Source organism: Lepisosteus oculatus, chromosome 6 (genome assembly GCF_040954835.1).
Source record: "Lepisosteus oculatus isolate fLepOcu1 chromosome 6, fLepOcu1.hap2, whole genome shotgun sequence".
NCBI classification, from domain to species: domain Eukaryota; kingdom Metazoa; phylum Chordata; class Actinopteri; order Semionotiformes; family Lepisosteidae; genus Lepisosteus; species Lepisosteus oculatus.
The window spans coordinates 21490801-21507815 of NC_090701.1; the positions used below are offsets into that span (position 1 = coordinate 21490801).

Sequence of the window (17015 nt, forward strand, 5' to 3'; positions counted from 1 at the left end):
CAACTACTGATAGGGAGGAATATGTAGAAGTTTAGTTTAGAGCACAAAGAGAACTGGGTTTTGTTTGGATTGGGAAGTGTTATTGCAGGGAGTGATACAACTTTTCAATTAAAAACAACCTTCTTCATGGTGTTTTGTATGCAAATCAAGTACATCTGCTACATGTGTGCTATAAGTACACTTTATGCAAGAAGGCATTGTACAACTAATATTGTAAATCACTGATTAACAGTTTGACACGGCCCTCTGTTTTGAAACTAATTTGTGTCTCAAGATTTTCCTTAATCACGGTTGTGCTTGGTTAGCATTGCTGCCTTGCAGCACTGGGGTACTGGGTTCAATTGTTGGGGTGCTACCTGTCTGGAGTTTGTATGTTCTCCCTGTGTTCTTGTGGGTTTCTTTGGGTGCTCTGGTTTCTTCTCACAGTCCAAAGAAATGCTGGTAGGTTAATTGGCTTCTGCGAAACTGGCCCTGGTGTCTGTGAGTGTCATGCAATGAACTAGTGTCCCATCCAGGGTGTAACCTGCCTATTGGCCAATTCTTCCTGGGATAGGTTCTGGGCCACATTTACCCTGAGTTGGATAAACAGTTATTGAAAGTGATGGTGATGATGCTTTTCCATAACTCTTTACAGTTTGTAGGTCTTCAAAAACTTGTATAAACTTTTTTAAACTTGTATAAAATGCTCATACTTCCTTTGCTTTAATTTTATACTGAACGTTAAGAATTACCTTTACTTTGACAATTTTTCTATGAAATCTAGCATAGGAATACTGAAGTTCAATACTCATCAAGTTGTAATTTTTCAACATTTAATCAACTTCCATACTTATAGATCTCCCAGAGCAAAGTCATTCCTGGAATTGGCTTTTTATGAAATAACTACTTACCTCCAGATCCTTAGAAACGTAATAAATATAACTTCATACACATAACTTCATAAGAAGAAATTACAGCTAATATTGCAAGTGAACTAAATTGCCTTTGCTTCTGTTTCCACAAATGTGAAGCATTCCTTGAAAATAAATTTCATTGCAACATTCCAGCTATGCCACTCAAATCCATCAGAGAGTTTCATATAGTGTGGATTCTAAAATTAAAAAAGATAAAGACACAAAGAACTACCAGCATATTTGCCACTTTGCATAAACTGGATAAAGGAAAGCTTCAAATGAAGGTCTGTGTTGCAAGCCAATAAAACCAAGCAATTCTTAATTGTTAAAACAGAAAAATATTTTTTTCCTATTAAACAAATATAAAAAATAGTACTACGAATCAAACATTACCACACAGTGTTTTGTGCTCCTGAGGTGCAGTGCTACAGCGTCACGATTAGTGGAAAGGATCAGACCCCTATTATGAGTGTATAAATCTGAGCCAAGACCACACAAGCAGGCACAAAGGGTGACATGATTTTGTCTTTGAAAAAAGGATCAGTCTGCCATTCTCTTCTAGAATCCAAGCGATTCCTGATGTATGATCCTTAGGCAACAGTATCGGAGGGACCACAACACACCTATTAGCCATCCCTATCTATTATGTACTGTATGTAACCAGCAGACAGAATAATAACAATGTATTCTCATGACAGCACCATAGCTCACACCTGGTTTACCAAGTTGATCAAGCGTGACAGCCGCAGAACCACGGAAGTCCCAGTCGCGTGCCTACCTTTGCCTGCGTTTCTGGGAGGAAGAGGAGGAGCATCGATGCCAGGCGAAGTGGGGGAGTCGGTGCTGGCGCTGTATATCTGATTGGTGAAGGCGCCGTAGGACAAGCGCTGCTTGTCACGCTGGCTGCCAAAGCCCGGAAGGGCCAGCTTGTCCTGGGGAGAGAGGCTGGAAGAGTGGCAGAAGCTCTGCGGCCTGGGGGAGCGCTCCTTCTTTATCGGGCTGGGCTGCAAGGGCAAACCGACAAAGAGGCAGGACACATTTCAGCTGGCTCGGCTGCTGGTTCACTTCCTGGGGCCCTCACTGGCCTTCCTGTACCCCCCGGGTACAAATGTGTAACCATGATTCCTTACCAACACTGTAGCGTAACGGCAAGCAAAATCCTCAAAATGTGCCCTGACTCCAACATACAGTACCTGACTTTAATATCTGTTAAATCTGTTGCAGGCCTCCCATATTTGGATTTATATCTAGAAACTGTAAGCTCATGCTTAGTAACTCCAGAGAAACAAATCAATAGTGGAGCAGATATGTGTGTTAATTTTCTTCACTCTATGCACATTCTAGTACCATAACAAGAAGACTGCCATGAAGAAGTATTTCAGATCCAGTTTGTTAGACATTATCAGACTCCTGCTGCTCTTTCACAAGCTCTGGGCTTGTCTACAGTGAGGCTCTTTCTGGTCTTCTGTATTTTTAACAGTTGGTCTGATATACAGGACACACGGGGCCAACAGTAACACCCCGCAGAGCACAAGATTCAGGGAGCAGGATGGTGTTCCACGTGAGCATGCAAATATTAATCGATGATCAGGCATGTGGAATTAGCCACATGGTGTATGAAGGAGCCCTCTGCTTCCCCCGTCAGCCAGGGAAGGTTCTCAGCGCCGAGAGCACCACTTCAAGGCAGGGTCGTCGCAAACCCTGGGAGCGTAACGGACATAAAAGTTCAGATAATGGTAACTAGGTGTGACGACCTATTTCTTAGTGCAGGAGCGACATGGCTTTCCTCCCTACGACAAAACAACCTGGGAGAGACGAGACAGCGACCCAGGAAAAGAGCCCTGCTGCTAGGATGACTAGGCAATGGGTCCCTGGGGCAGAGTGGACAGCTGTCCCTGAAAAGCACAGTCACCCCCTCTGCTTTCCAGATGGATCAGGGGTGAAGAGGAACAGCTTTCTGTCACCCAGAAGGGGATGAATAGGAATAAGTACAATAATCCTGTACAGGAGTAGTACTGCAATTAACAGAGTAGTTGAAGACAGAGAATGAGTTTGCTGAAGTAGTGGAATTTCTGAAAACCTGTAGCATAAGACCTACTGCGGAAGCAGCCAGTGTAGGAGCTGTGCAGTGAGATCTAGAGCGGTGTAGCATCCCTTAAAAATGAAATCCCTAAAAATGAAAGAAGATCTGAAATCGTGGCGAAACAACAAGGAGCACAAACCCTGAACAAGAACTGTTGCACTGTTTTTGTCCTGTTTGTTTGCGTATTTGCGCAGGTTTTGACGATTTGCACTGGGACCTTACTGTTGTTTACACTGTTATTGTTATTGTATTACTTTCGATTTATATACTGCACCTGCAAGAGAAACACTTTTCACTATACTATGCACCCGTGTATGTATAATGACAAATAAAGTTGAGTTATCTGAACATAAGAGAACTTCAGGGTGTCACAGTAAGTTGGCTTTCTGGTTCTGGAGACAGCACGACAACACCTGCAGCTCGGCAGAGAGGTGGGCAAGTCCATAAGATCTTAAAGAGTAACAGAGCCACTGGACCATAGATCCAGTCTGATTAAGTGGGTATATTTCTGAATAGAGAATATCTGCTGACTAGCAGTGACATTATTACAGTTACTTTACAAGTTAATCATAATGACCTTTACTGGATCTTGGGCTTTTGATCTCTTAGGCTGTTTTTACTCTCCGCTACTATTTAAGCATCTTTGTCTAGATTTTTCTCAAATGTGTTGTCAGTTACATTGATTCATGTAAAATATTAATATTAAACACTACTTTTTAAACCATCAACCTATTCTCATGCTCTGCCCATTTGTGAATGGACTGAAAGTGGTTTTAAAACCTTGAGAAGACAAATGTAAAAAGATGGCTTCTGTATGAACTATAATGAAATATCTGCATCAGATATTTGTATGGCTAAAAGGGGATGCTTAAAGAGATCCACATGAACGTTTTAAGTCTTGACACAGAAATGAAACAGCTTGAGCAAGTTACAAAGCATAAAATGGAGCTGACACAGACACATCGACACCTGATAGTTTGATATTTGGACTGTCATGCAGAAAGCTGAAATTTGCACTACAGGGTCAGTGCCAAGGGATGTTTGGACAACTGCACTGTTGGGTGCTGAGAAAGCCTTTTCAAAGAACTGCATCAAAAAATGTGTGTTGTGTATTGTGTAGTAATACAAATGTACGCTCACACAAACAAGGCCAAGGGAAACAAGTGTGGGGATCGGGCAGCTTACTGTGGCCATGTACAGTACGATGTCCTACCATTCAAACAAGCCAACGCTAACACACACCGGTCACACTGAGCCAATGTGGTGTCCTCTGGAGTGCATTGCTGCTAGCCAAAGGCCAGTTTCCCTTGATCCAGCATATTTTCCACACTTAATTTCACTGTTCAATGCACAGGTTTCACCTTACAGTTATTTGAGCACAGTAGCAAACCCCCTGCCTCTTGTTTGTAATGGAAATGAGTCGAGCTGCGACGTGGGTCTGCTTCCTGTGCTCACCTTGTCATCCAAGTCGTCGTCGCTTTCATCGATCTCCTCCAGCCTCAGGTTCCACTCATACTCCACGTGAACGTGAGGGTTAAACTTGCCAGCCGCAGCCTGGACTAGCTGAGGGAAGCATGCGAGATATTGTAGTGAACCTAGTAACAGCACACGGCATGGCAATAATCAATCAGCAAGCTATATTCAGCGTCTGACATTCAAATTCTCCTTTCATATGAACTGGGTCCACTAGAGTCCATGATACAGTGGTAGTGCTAAAACATTCATGAAATACACTACCTGAATTTGTCTTTCATGAAATAACATTTAAAAAATGCTGCGCTGACCATATTTGATGTTTAACTAATATCACAAATTTTAAAAATACAATAAAATGCAGGAGGGAATGGATACACGCTCACAAACTACATGAATGAATCCAAACTTTGCCGATACATTACAAATGAATGCAACATGATTATCATTGCCACCTAGTGGTAGAAACAGTGTTTCTCATGGCAAATAAGAAAGTCATTCACTGGTGTTCAACTAGATAAGAGCTCATTCCTTGAAAGCACTAAATTACTATGAGTACCTAATTTTTAAAGATTTGAAGTCAAGTGTAGGGGTATTACTAGGCAAATAAAACCCACATCCAACAGTAAAAACACTTCTTGGAAATAACAATTAAATGGCTTTATAGGGAATATAGTATTTTTCATAGAGAATACTAAAATATTGGATAGTCAAAAGACTGAATAAAGACTGTAGCTGACCAGAATGCTCAGCCTGACTAATTCTGACCAATAAATGTCAGAATTTATGTTTTCAGTTCAAAGAAGCTGTTCTGAGTAACTTCTCACAAACAGGTTTGTTTTTCACCTTCTTGTTAATGATGACAGACACTTCATGTTTTTAGGAAAGTCACTTTCGGTTAAAGGAAGACTTACCACCAAAAAAAACTAGGTAAGTAGGTTATTCCATTCAAGCTACACACAATGGCTCATTGGGCAGAGAACACATGACTCTCCCCCTGGATGTGTCTGCAGCAGTGGGTTCCCTAATACAGCTGGATAGACTGGAGCACCTGGGGTCAAGGTCCTTGTCTACACTGGGGACTTAACCCACAACCCACCAGGTATGAGGCCAGAGATGTACCCACTACACTAGACTGCCTTCTAAGATGACCAACAATATGAAGCTTTAAAAAAAATGCGTAACAGTATGAAACACTATGAAACAGTATGAAACACTTACTGCCTCTTCACACTGTGAATTCCTCAGTCTCCTGGCAATGTCCAGTGCCGTCTCCCCATTCTGGTTTGCTGCAAGGATGAAGAGCTTTCACTAGGGAGGCATTAGGAATGGATCTTTTCTTTGAAAACAGCAAAAAAAAAAATCATCTGCCCTCTCCCCTTTAACTAGTTAGGGACTCTTCAACCAAGCACATAGCCACTGCCCAGGTAAAGTGAAAATACTGTGACAATGACAACTGCACGTGGTGACAGTAAAAACCCCAAGATATTTATTTTTGTCTGCTTAGAAGGTTTATTTCTATCTTCAATTAATGTGCTCGCTCTCTTTGCACCACAGTATTTCCAAGTTCCTGGCTCAAGAGAGACAGACTCACTTATATCAGTAGACGGCTTTCCTCTCAGGAGGAGCTTGAGGCATTCGTGTTTCTCGTACACACAGCAGTAATGTAGTGCTGTGTTTCCCTTTTCAGTCTGCTTATCCAGGTTGCCACTAACACACAAAAAAGAAATAAAAAGCGTTGTCAGGGAACAAAAACCTATTATCTAGACAGAAACGAGCTGTTTTTTTTGTACAGCAGACAGCATGGTTTAAAGGATTCTGAAAAGTGACAAATTACTTAACTGCAGGTTATCTATTCAAGTTGGAGGGTGTTTGTTACTACCTGAAGTTGCCAAAATATCAAAAGGTCTGACATTACCATCACATCCAGACCCAGATTGCATTTTTTACCACTGAGAATTGCTTTTTTAAAAAGAATTTGAAATGGTAAAATACAGTGGAAAAATTGGAAGAACCCCTTTGCTGAAAAATTCTTATTCCTCTTGAAAATGATAAACCCACAGCCTCAAAACAGAACACCTACTGTTCAAATTCAGCCCCAATTATTTTTAATATCCTTCCTTTTGTCTATGTGAAGAGCGAGCATTACATTAAAGCAAGATTGCTCAGTCCTGGTAACCTTCAGCATTTGCTGATTAACTTGATGGTTGAAAAAAAAACAATGTTCGCAATGTTCTTCATCTGCCAGAGATTAATCTGACAGAGATTACTTACTACATTTTAAGGGTATATTAAAAATCTGCAGCTTTTTAGAATTATAAATATTAATTAAGCAGATAATTAGCTATATTAAGAGTTGAATTACTGTCAATGAAAGGGAGCTCAGCTACAGCCAAAACTAGCTGCATTAGTCGTAACCAGCACCAGAATTAAGAAGCGATAAATTAGCAATGGACCAGGATGTCCTTACATGGATCCAGGGTTGCTATTAAAGGCAAGAGTGACTTTGGGGATACTTGCAGATGATTTTAACTCCAGCTCTTTCTAACAAGTACAATTTAGATCAAAGCTACCACACAGATAACATTATAATTAGGGTCTGAAGTACTGTTAAAGCTTGTGTTCAGGGCTAAAGCTATATTTGAAATGGCTAACTTTAAAAAAGTTTGAGGTGTAGGTGTGCTTAATTTTAAATTTTGCTATGGGCAACATTTGGGATAAGGGCTATTGGTCAGTACCTTGCTCCCTACTTTTTATCATAGCTAAAACAAAATACTTGCATAGCACTTACCTTACAGAGTGATATAAAACTTAACCTGTCCAACTCAATCTGAGCCTTAAATATTTGAAAGTCTGTCTAAATTAACTACCAGTCTAACAGACCTCAAATGGCAACAACCTTCCTACACATGGAACTCAAATTTCTCTTATCCAATTTTGTAAAAAATATTTTTTCAGGAATATGGCTTGGATTATAGTAAAGGGTTGGGTCATCATTAATCTGAATTAAGGCTACAGTTAAACATAAGAGTGATGCTGAAGTTACACTTGAATCGTATTGTAATATTTGTCTCCTACAAGAACATTTTAATCATAGGCTAGGGTTCACATGGAATTCAAACTAGTGTGAGGACTGGGGCGGAGCTAAAGTTAAAATTGCAGTTACTTCTGAAGACCAAGCTTGAAGGGAGGTAACAGACATATTTTAAGAACATATCATGTACGAAAGGCCAAGTGGCCCCTCTAGCTTGCCCATCAGCCCTATCAATAGCTCATTTCATTTTGATTGATTGACCATATTCGACAGATTGATACACCTTAGGTGACCAGACTCTCACTACCCTAAGTGTAAGAAAGTGCCTCCTGTTCTCAGTTTTAAATGGTCTTCCCCATAGTTTCTATTTCCACTCTTATTCCACAAGGATAGGAGTGTCGGAAGTGCAAATACATTCTGGATTGGGATTTAGGAAATGACATGGAGATTATTGTCATTTTTTGGTATGTTTGCTTCACTAATTGTATAGAAGGTTGAACATTTTTATGTTTGGAAAGCCTTTAATGCTGCCTTTAGACAAATGACTTTTTTTTGTCCAGTTAAGGAGATGCAACACTGGTCAACACTGCATAGTGCTGACTCTAGAGAAGTGAATTTGTCAACAATGAACAATGTGTCACAAATTATAGCATTCACTTCATTGTATAATAATTTTAAGAATTTGTCAATTTAACCTTACTTGTTTAGATACAGTATATACAATAATCTTTCTGAAGCATTCTTTCTCATATAAAAGGGAACACAGGAAGAGAAAAAATGAACAGAAAGAAAACTCAATGACTGTATAGAACAGTTTAACCACAGAGTGGCAATCTCCCATTTGAAGCAATTCGTTTTCAGATTAAGCTCATTTTTCTTTGAGGGCTTCAGTAAAAAGAGCATTAGTTAAAAACCTGGGGTTTTCAATGCATTGGTTCCAGCAACAATAACTATAAATTTTAACATTTTAAAGGGTTTTCTTCTTTCCAACAGCTAGATTAAATTTTCTTTGTACCACAAAAAACACAAAAAGTGAACTACCGACAATATCTTCTAACATAGCCTGCGGGATTTAGTGTGATTTATATTTCAACAGATATCAACAACAGTATAATCAAGTTGCATAACAGGATACCACTACCAATAGTACCAGTATTGTCAGTAAAAATCTTACTGATCACACGGAAATTGAACCACAAATAAATGAAAATACTACTGTTTTACATCAATGTTTACTTTCTATGGGCCTGTACCTTGTAGATTTAATATGACCACACAGATAAGTAACCACTAGAAACAGAAAGTTGACCTGGCTTATCTGAAGGTTCTCTTTCATTATTCTCCTAACAAAAAAAAGCAAATCAGTGTTGAAAAGCACACAATCGCAACTCTGGCATGATAAATTAAAAACAACCTCAGCAGTATGTACAGCCATTGACTGAAAAAAAGGTTTGCAACATTTTGCAAGTGTTTTACCACAAAGTGACAACACAGCTAAATGGCAATACTTTAGGGAAATATAGCAGTTCATGTTGTTTTTTTCCCCCGATTGACTAAGGCCACCTACTACTTTTGTTTGCTTTCAGACTGGGTGAAGTTTTTCAGACTCCTTGTTTCTGGAGGCATCTGAGAACAAGCTGAACCATGAACTTTAACCTTGACATAGTACCTTTTCCTCTTGAACTTATTTCCACAGATAGGTGCACAACAAATGTGTCACTGCATGATAACACTAAGTTTTAAATGTTATAATGTCAATAAAAGGTTGATGGTTCTAATCCTGGGTGTGATAATATTGGTCTTTTATACAGTATACAGTAACAATAGTTTTCCACACACTTGCATCATTTAATCAGAAATGTTTGTAAAAAACACTCCCTGTCACAGCTTCCTAACTGTAACTGCGTAGTCCTCTGTTTTCATTTGATCCATACCTGTTCTGAACAAGAAAATCGACCAGATGCAGTGAGGTCTGGTCTGCAGTCCGTACTGAGAAGTGAAGTGCTGTCTCTCCTGGCTCCTGAATAAAACAACAACAAAAAAAACAGTACTGAAGATGTGCTAGTAGGGTTTAGACCCCATCTTCAATAAACAAATACACCAAAATAAAAATAAAAACTGCTGAGAGGACTATGAAATTAAGGAGTGAAGCTTCCTTGCAGACATTAAATAATTACCCCTTGTTAATAAACATGGGTTTCTTATTTTGGCTCTAAACAAAAGAATTAGCTTTTACTGCTTTTGCTCTGAAGACTAAATAAGCCTTTGATGACCAAAAGAAAAAAGGCATTACAATTATGGAATACGAAAGCAATTTTGTCTGTGAAATCCCCAAAGTCTCAGTTTGCTTTTTTGTTTTTCTTTTGATCGTCTCAACACATGGGAGTCTTCAGACAAATATTTATGAATTCCATGACACACACAAAGAGTAAAGGAAATATTTAAGCTACACAGTTAAATATTTTAACTATTTTTTGAAGCACATAATGACATTAGACAAGAATTGTGAATGACTTAGTAACTGTTCAATGCTTTTAAAGATAAAAGCTCTGGCCAAAATAAACATAAAAACATACATGACTGAGCTGTAAAAGACACTTCTCACTCCATATTCCTGGTTTCATTTTGATTGATTGGCCTTATTTGATAGATTGATACACCCTAGGTGACTCTGACAGTTGCAAAAGCACTAAAACCTCATACCTCACTACCAAGAGTTCATTGGCCACAAGTAATGAGGTGATTTAACCTGTACCCAAAATGCTCCGCTTATCAAGAGGACAATGCCTTTGTGCCATCAAGAGGTTGAAGGTTGGTCTAAGTTGGCAAACTTAGGCTCATTCTCTGGGATTGATCGCAACCAACAATTTCTAACCTGGCAAATAAAATTTAATTGCAGTTAAATGCAGTCCGCCACATGTTGTGAGTCATGATCTCGCACATCTCTCCAATACTGACACATCATCATCATCCCAGTGTGACGGTCTAGGCACAGTATCAAGCCATTACCAAACTCTACTTGTTGCAATTAATGGCAATGAGACTCCACTGTGCTAGACTGATCTAGACATCACCTTCTACCCTTCCTATGGGTTCAAGCTGACATGAAAACGACCCAGCAGGACAACACACATTCTCGTGCAGCTTTCTTGTGAGATGAGAATGCCTCACACTCTAGAACTCAGCCTCACTTAATTGTGGGATGAGCTGGGATAACCTATGGTCTCTAGGGTTCAAATGTAGTGGAGCTAGTGTGGTGACGTCAGCGCCTTCCCTGCGCGTAGCAGGGTCCTCAGCTGCCTGGGCTAAGGGAGGTCTCCTTAAGCTCACGCGGTTGGTGCCCTGTTGCGTTACGCCGGAGACCCGGGTTCGCGCCCCAGGTGTGTGGGACGGAACGGGTGGCGGGGGGCACGACCCCGCGCGGAACCGCGACAATCACACAAAGACCACTGAACAGGTACAGGTACTGTACGTGCTTATATAGGCTCTACGAGACAGGACAGAATCCCTCAAGACAGCATCCGCAACAGGTGCAATGATTAACTCTCATGTGTACAGCTTGTATTGCTTCCAACACAAGCTACTAGCCTGTGACTTTCACTGTTACCCATTTATCACCATAATGAATTTACCTAGGACATGCCTGTCCAATAAAATGTCAGTGTATGCGCTAAGAAAAGAGTTTGAGTATCTTTTGAATATGTTGCAGTTGTAAGTGATTCGTTTCTTTTGACATTCGCTATACATTATCCATTTTAGTGCATTATGCATTCATACAGATTTCCCAAATAAAAGTTTATTACTTATTGAAAAACTTATAATTATAGCCCAGGAATACTGAGAAACGTGCAAAATTCGGTCAGCCTGTCCCAGCCAAAACAAATATCTACACCATTGCTACTATATTGTTTATCGCTAATCATATGCAAGACACAGCTTTAAGCACAAAGTTTTACAGGATATGTAAAAGCTCCCTTAAGCATAGCCTTCAAATTCAACACAGGCTCTGATGGACAGCGTGAAACAAATACTGAACAACCTACTCTTGGGAATATTACACCTTTTTAGTCTTCATTATTAAAAATTCACATAACCTTTAGTAATACCTTTAATAATCGATATAATCTATATTATATCTATATAACCCTTTTTTCAAAATTCATCACTTTCTCTTAGTCTCCAGATTTCTTACAAATACTCCAACAGTACCAAATCACAGAGAACTGACTTTCATATCACCTGCACCAATCTATTTTAATAATGCACTGAACTGTACAATTTAAGAGGTATGTTTGTATTTAATCCTCAAGGCAATCTGAATTATGTACAGTCTAGTGCATTGCAGCAATATGGTACAAACAGTGGGAAACAACAGCTAAGTGCAGTAGTACATGCACGGCGGAAGAAATATCATTGGGGAAATACAATGGTTTTGGGATCACAATAAAACAAAGTTTATTTAGGTTCGAACATACAGGAAATTATTTGTGTTCATGGATGGATCAGAACAGATTCTAAGACGAAATACAAGGGTGAGTAACGGAAAATACTGTCACATGTAACTGAAGTGAATGGATGAATTTTTAGCCTTTAGCCTTTCTGGTCTTTTATTTTTAACCATAAAAGCAGTGAGTATAAATACTGCTGTAGAACAGAGAGCAATCTATCATTTACCATTCCATTGTCTCTTTTCAATCCTTTTCTCGCTATTATGGTCTGCCTGACGACAGGCACAAACGTTTCCAGTGTCAGAATTCTTCAGAATATTTTTTTAAAGGTTAAAGCAGAAACAAGAGAATTCTTCTGCTGGTCAAAGTCATTCGACCCCCTTTGAGGCCAGATCAGCAGACAGACAGTCACAGCAGGAGCCCTCACCTGGCCAGTCTCTGGCAGTGGTTCCATGAGCTCCACCCCCTCTGCATAGACTTGAATTAGTGCAAGTAGATCCCTGGATTTCACAGCTTCAAACAGCTCGCTCATCTTGGCGGCCGCTGAAGTGCAGGTCTTCCGAGCAAACTTGTGGTCTACGTATTTAGCGTTGATAAACTCTTTGCGCGCTGTCCTGTTGATGTAAGCAAACAACAACACAAAAAGCAGCTAAGGATTCTGTCTTACCGGAACACCACTGAGTTTCTTGTCTAAATTTAGAGCCTTTTTGGGAACATCAAGTTTGAAAATAAGGCAGTACAGCTATGGCTGGAAATTACAGTTCTTAACTTGATCAGATTCTTTCTACTAGCACACAGAGGAGAAAAAGATCTCTAGAACTTCCACTTGAACCACTGTTCGCAGTATTTACCGGGGGGTGTGAAGTAACAAAGCAGAACTACTTCACTACAGTAATCGAGCGCTTTTGTTTTAGGTCCGTATTTTATTTAAGTATTTTATTTGTGGGTTACTTGTCACGGACGTCCAAAGGGACTAACCATGGGGAGCAGGAGAGCGGCAAAAGACCCATATGCGTAGCGGCGAGACGGGAAAAAGGCCCGGGCTCATTAGTGCAAAGAGTTCAGGAATGCCGTATAGAAACCTATGCCCTCAGGGAGCGGACGTGGGGCGCCCTGGTGCTAGGCAGGTCTCAGGACATCCGAACATCAATGCTGAGCGAGGACAGAGTGCAAGACCCAGAAATATATAGCCCAAGGAAGAGAGGGACAGGAAGGACAGCAGACCAGAAACTAGGGACAGGACAGAGAAGGAGCGCCCTCTGGCTGCAGAGGGCGTGGCATTACTTTGACTGTCACTGAAGTATTTTGGATTAGAAAACATGGTACGTTTACTCTACTATATTTCCGAGATGCTATGACACCTTTGTATGTTTACTTGAGTAGTTTTCTCAAATGGAAACTTTTACGGAATTGCTTATTTTTGGAAGTAACAGTACTTTGACTCAAGTGACATGTTTGAGAACTTTTTACAACCCTGGTATCTGCACAGATGGAGCCGAGTAGTGGTGCTGCTCTCACAGATATGATAATTTGATCAAAGATGACTAACAAGGTACTTCCAAAACCTGATAGGCACTGACAAGGTCAAATCAATGGAAACAATAGTGAAACACAAACCAGAGTACAGAAGTAGAACAATCTACTCAGCCATATTATTGAAGCCTGAAGCCCTGGCCAGGAAACAGCTGAATGAGATGCTTGAGTCAATAAGTGACTAACTACCAAACAGACTATGACCTCCCCTCCTTTGTAAAACTGACAATACAATTGTGTGCTGCTGCTCATGAAGACTCAGTCACACTTGTGTAATGAAACAGCCTTGCTTTGAACTGCAGATTATCTTTTCTATTCATGTTTAAAAAAAATAGCTTCACCTGTCTGAGCCACCAGTAGCCCATACTGTATGAAATATTTTGGTGTGGTGTGAGCCTGACCAGTACTTGGATGGGAGACCTCCTGGGAAAGCTAAGGTTGCTGCTGGAAGATTTATTAGTGGAACCAGTAGAGGGCACTCACCCCACAGTCTGTATGGGTCCTGGTGACCCAGTATACCGTACTGTATCTATCACTATACTGTAAAAAAGCTCAATCATTTGGATGAGACGCAAAATCCTGACTCTCCATGGTCATTCAAAATCCCTGGGCACTTCTCGAAAAGAGTCGGAGTGGTAACCTTGGTTTCCTTCCAAATTTCCCCCTGGACTTTACCAATCATGGCCTCCTAATAATCCCCCATCTTGAACTGGCTTCATTACTCTGTTCCCTTCCCTACTGACAGCTAATGTGCGGTCAGCAGACTGGCGTACTTTGGCTGCTGTCACATCATCCAGGTATGTGCTGCACATTGGTGGTGTTGGAGGGGAGTCCCCATTACCTGTAAATCGCTTTGAGTGGAGTGTCCAGAAAAGCACAATAGAAGTGTAAGCAACTATATTTTGCTCAGATGTGCAGCACCTTAAAGAACATTTGACAGAGGAACTTTGTTACTAAAAACACATTTTTAATTCCTCTTCATAAGACATTGCTAACGCAGATTCTTACAGTACATTTGTAACACGTTCTGTACATTCCCCAGGTTACTCACATGTCGCTTGATGGTGTGGGCTTCGGTGAAGGAAAAGGAAGGTTTCCTTCCATAATGTCATTAAAACTACTGTTTCCTACATTCTTGGCCAGCTGAAAAACAGACACCAAATAAAATGTCAGCAAGGAACTGAAGTTAGGACAGTAATAATAAAGGGCAGTATTCACAAATTAAGTTCAGCTCCAATCGTAAACTCCATGCTTGGTGCATGATGTCCTAATTTCCCCCCTTTCTAAAGGGTTCCCCCTTTGACAAAAAGATGGTCTGATGTTAAATATTAGTTTATCGAAATATGAAAATAACATTAGTGTCTTGAGAACCCAGGTTTTGGCAGTTAAAAAAATTCCACTTAGCACTTCTAAATCTACATGAGAAAATATTGATTCTTATGCAGCTCTCCAGGGACGATGTATTAATGTTTTACGAAAGGTGACACTTTCAGCAAAATCAGATGCTTGTGCTTTCCCCACCTGCACTTGTGAATTCACTGCTCTGCAATTGCCAAATAAACAGTGACAAAGATATTTAAAAATATTTTCCCGATTTAAATTGAAACATGTGTATCCTCCTGAGATAAAGGAGCTGTATTAGGCACCTGAACAACTGGTACACACGCAGAACTCAAAGGGGAATTGTATGCTAATTTGCTTTGTAGAATCATTCTTTCTTCCTTACTGGGGCAGTTCAAGATTTTTTTATAGGATTCTTTTCTTGTTGCGTGTCAGAGGAAGGGCATTCCTTAACAATGAAGCAGTGACAGAAAATGCATGAACACAAAATGTCCAAGATTTAGTCCTGGACAGTTAGCAATGGACCAGCCTCAACTGAGCAGAGCCTACAGGAGGGAGTTCAGCAGAGATGCATGATTAGCTAGAGCTAGATTATTTAGTGCATTAAATGTCAATAACAAGATCTTATATTGATGGAGACCAATGGAGAACCAATAGGCAACCAATGGAGAAATTTAAGAGTCGAAGTGATATGCTGCCAAGGTCTGGTCTGAGTTAGAAGCCTAGCTGCAGAGTTTTGTACATATTGCAACTTAATGAGAAGAGTATTAGGAAGCCCAGAGAGCACAGAGTTGCAGAAATGAAGCTGTGATGGTATAAATGCGTGAAGCAAGCATTCAGCATTGGGCACTGATAAAAAAAGGTCTAATTTGGGCAATATTTCTAAGCTGAAAAAAGGTCTTAATCAAAAATGTTCACATCCACCATTACCATAAAGCTCTCTAGCTTTTCCAGCTGACATTTTCTGCCTACATTTCTGCCTGGTGTTTTTTTCTCTATTAACCTTCAGGGAATTTGATGTCAGCTGAAGACTGATGTCACACAGACAAGAGATGAGTGACGGTGGTGGGAGATCAGAGGGGGATGAGGCTTTAACATACAAATTGAGTATCATCCGCATAACAATGAAACTGAAGACCATGCTTGGTCTGCGTGTTTATGCCTCTTGGTTTTTTCACTAACGATTTCAGTAATTAATATCATCTAAAACAACCTTGGCTGTGTAGAAGTGATGTGGGAGAAAGGAATGAAAAGGCTTAAATGCATTAACACCACATCAAAGGGCTCCAAAGCACTTCATGACAAATTATTTTCTAGACTCTCTGAAAACCACTTTCTACAAATTCTTCAGAAGCCATATTGAACTGTAAAGTTAGATTTTTCAGCTTTTGTAAAAATGCAATTATGCCTCTTGCTTTCCTCATCAACAGGACCTTACATCTTGACTAACAACAAGAGAAAATCTGACCATCGTACACACCAAGTAACATCAAGCCCTGTATGAACTTAATTTACCTGAAGTCTTTGCTGCTACTCGCTAGAACAAATGCTTGATAGATAAAAATCTGAAAACAATGTAAATCATGACTGATGAATAAGGCAAAAATGTAACTGATGAATATGTACTACTTTATAAACAAAGAAACCAGTGAACAAAGTTGATTCAAACAAAGCATACCGATACATTTCTGACTGTACTGTATATCTAAAGAACAGTAAATACACTTATTTTAAAAATCACATGTGTTATGACTTACCAAGAGTTCAGAAGTCCCTAATTTATCTAGCTCCATAGACTGGATTCTTGAAATATGCACCCCCATTTCCCTATGTATCCCCGAGCACTCAATACACGTCAGAATGCCTAGGTTAGTGGAGAGCCATTTGGGATCTGAAAAACAGAAGTGGGGCAAGAGAAGAAAACTAGTAAGAACAATTATAGCAAAAACATACATCTTTATGGACTCAAATGCCTGGATTAATAAACCGTACAGGGAGAAAATAGATGATTCCCCAGTAAAGAAATACAGAACACAGAAAAAGGTGCAGAGCACAAAAATACAGCTTCAACTTTTCTTTTTGTTGTATTCAATGCAATTCCATGGTTTTGACAGAAGGGGGAGCAAGGATCCTAACATTAGTAATTCCCCCCACTAGGCATTTCATCCTGGATTTTTTTTGTCTAATTTGAGCACTTTTTTTTAGTCACG

The 17015-nt window shown here is 39.9% G+C and overlaps 1 protein-coding gene across 6 annotated transcripts in view; it reads right to left on the minus strand.

Moving 5' to 3' along the window:
• The window catches only part of asap1b (ArfGAP with SH3 domain, ankyrin repeat and PH domain 1b), a 152349-nt gene that overhangs the window by 16405 nt on the left and 118929 nt on the right, over positions 1 to 17015 (minus strand). For all 6 annotated transcript variants that reach the window (XM_015354450.2, XM_069191061.1, XM_006634314.3 and 3 more), the window contains 8 exons: positions 16563 to 16696; positions 14516 to 14607; positions 12359 to 12545; positions 9418 to 9503; positions 6044 to 6159; positions 5671 to 5738; positions 4432 to 4539; positions 1672 to 1897 (listed from right to left, as the gene is read on the minus strand). In XM_015354450.2, the coding sequence (XP_015209936.1) occupies positions 1672 to 1897; positions 4432 to 4539; positions 5671 to 5738; positions 6044 to 6159; positions 9418 to 9503; positions 12359 to 12545; positions 14516 to 14607; positions 16563 to 16696 (1017 nt within the window). The remainder of the gene's footprint in view (positions 1 to 1671; positions 1898 to 4431; positions 4540 to 5670; positions 5739 to 6043; positions 6160 to 9417; positions 9504 to 12358; positions 12546 to 14515; positions 14608 to 16562; positions 16697 to 17015) is intronic.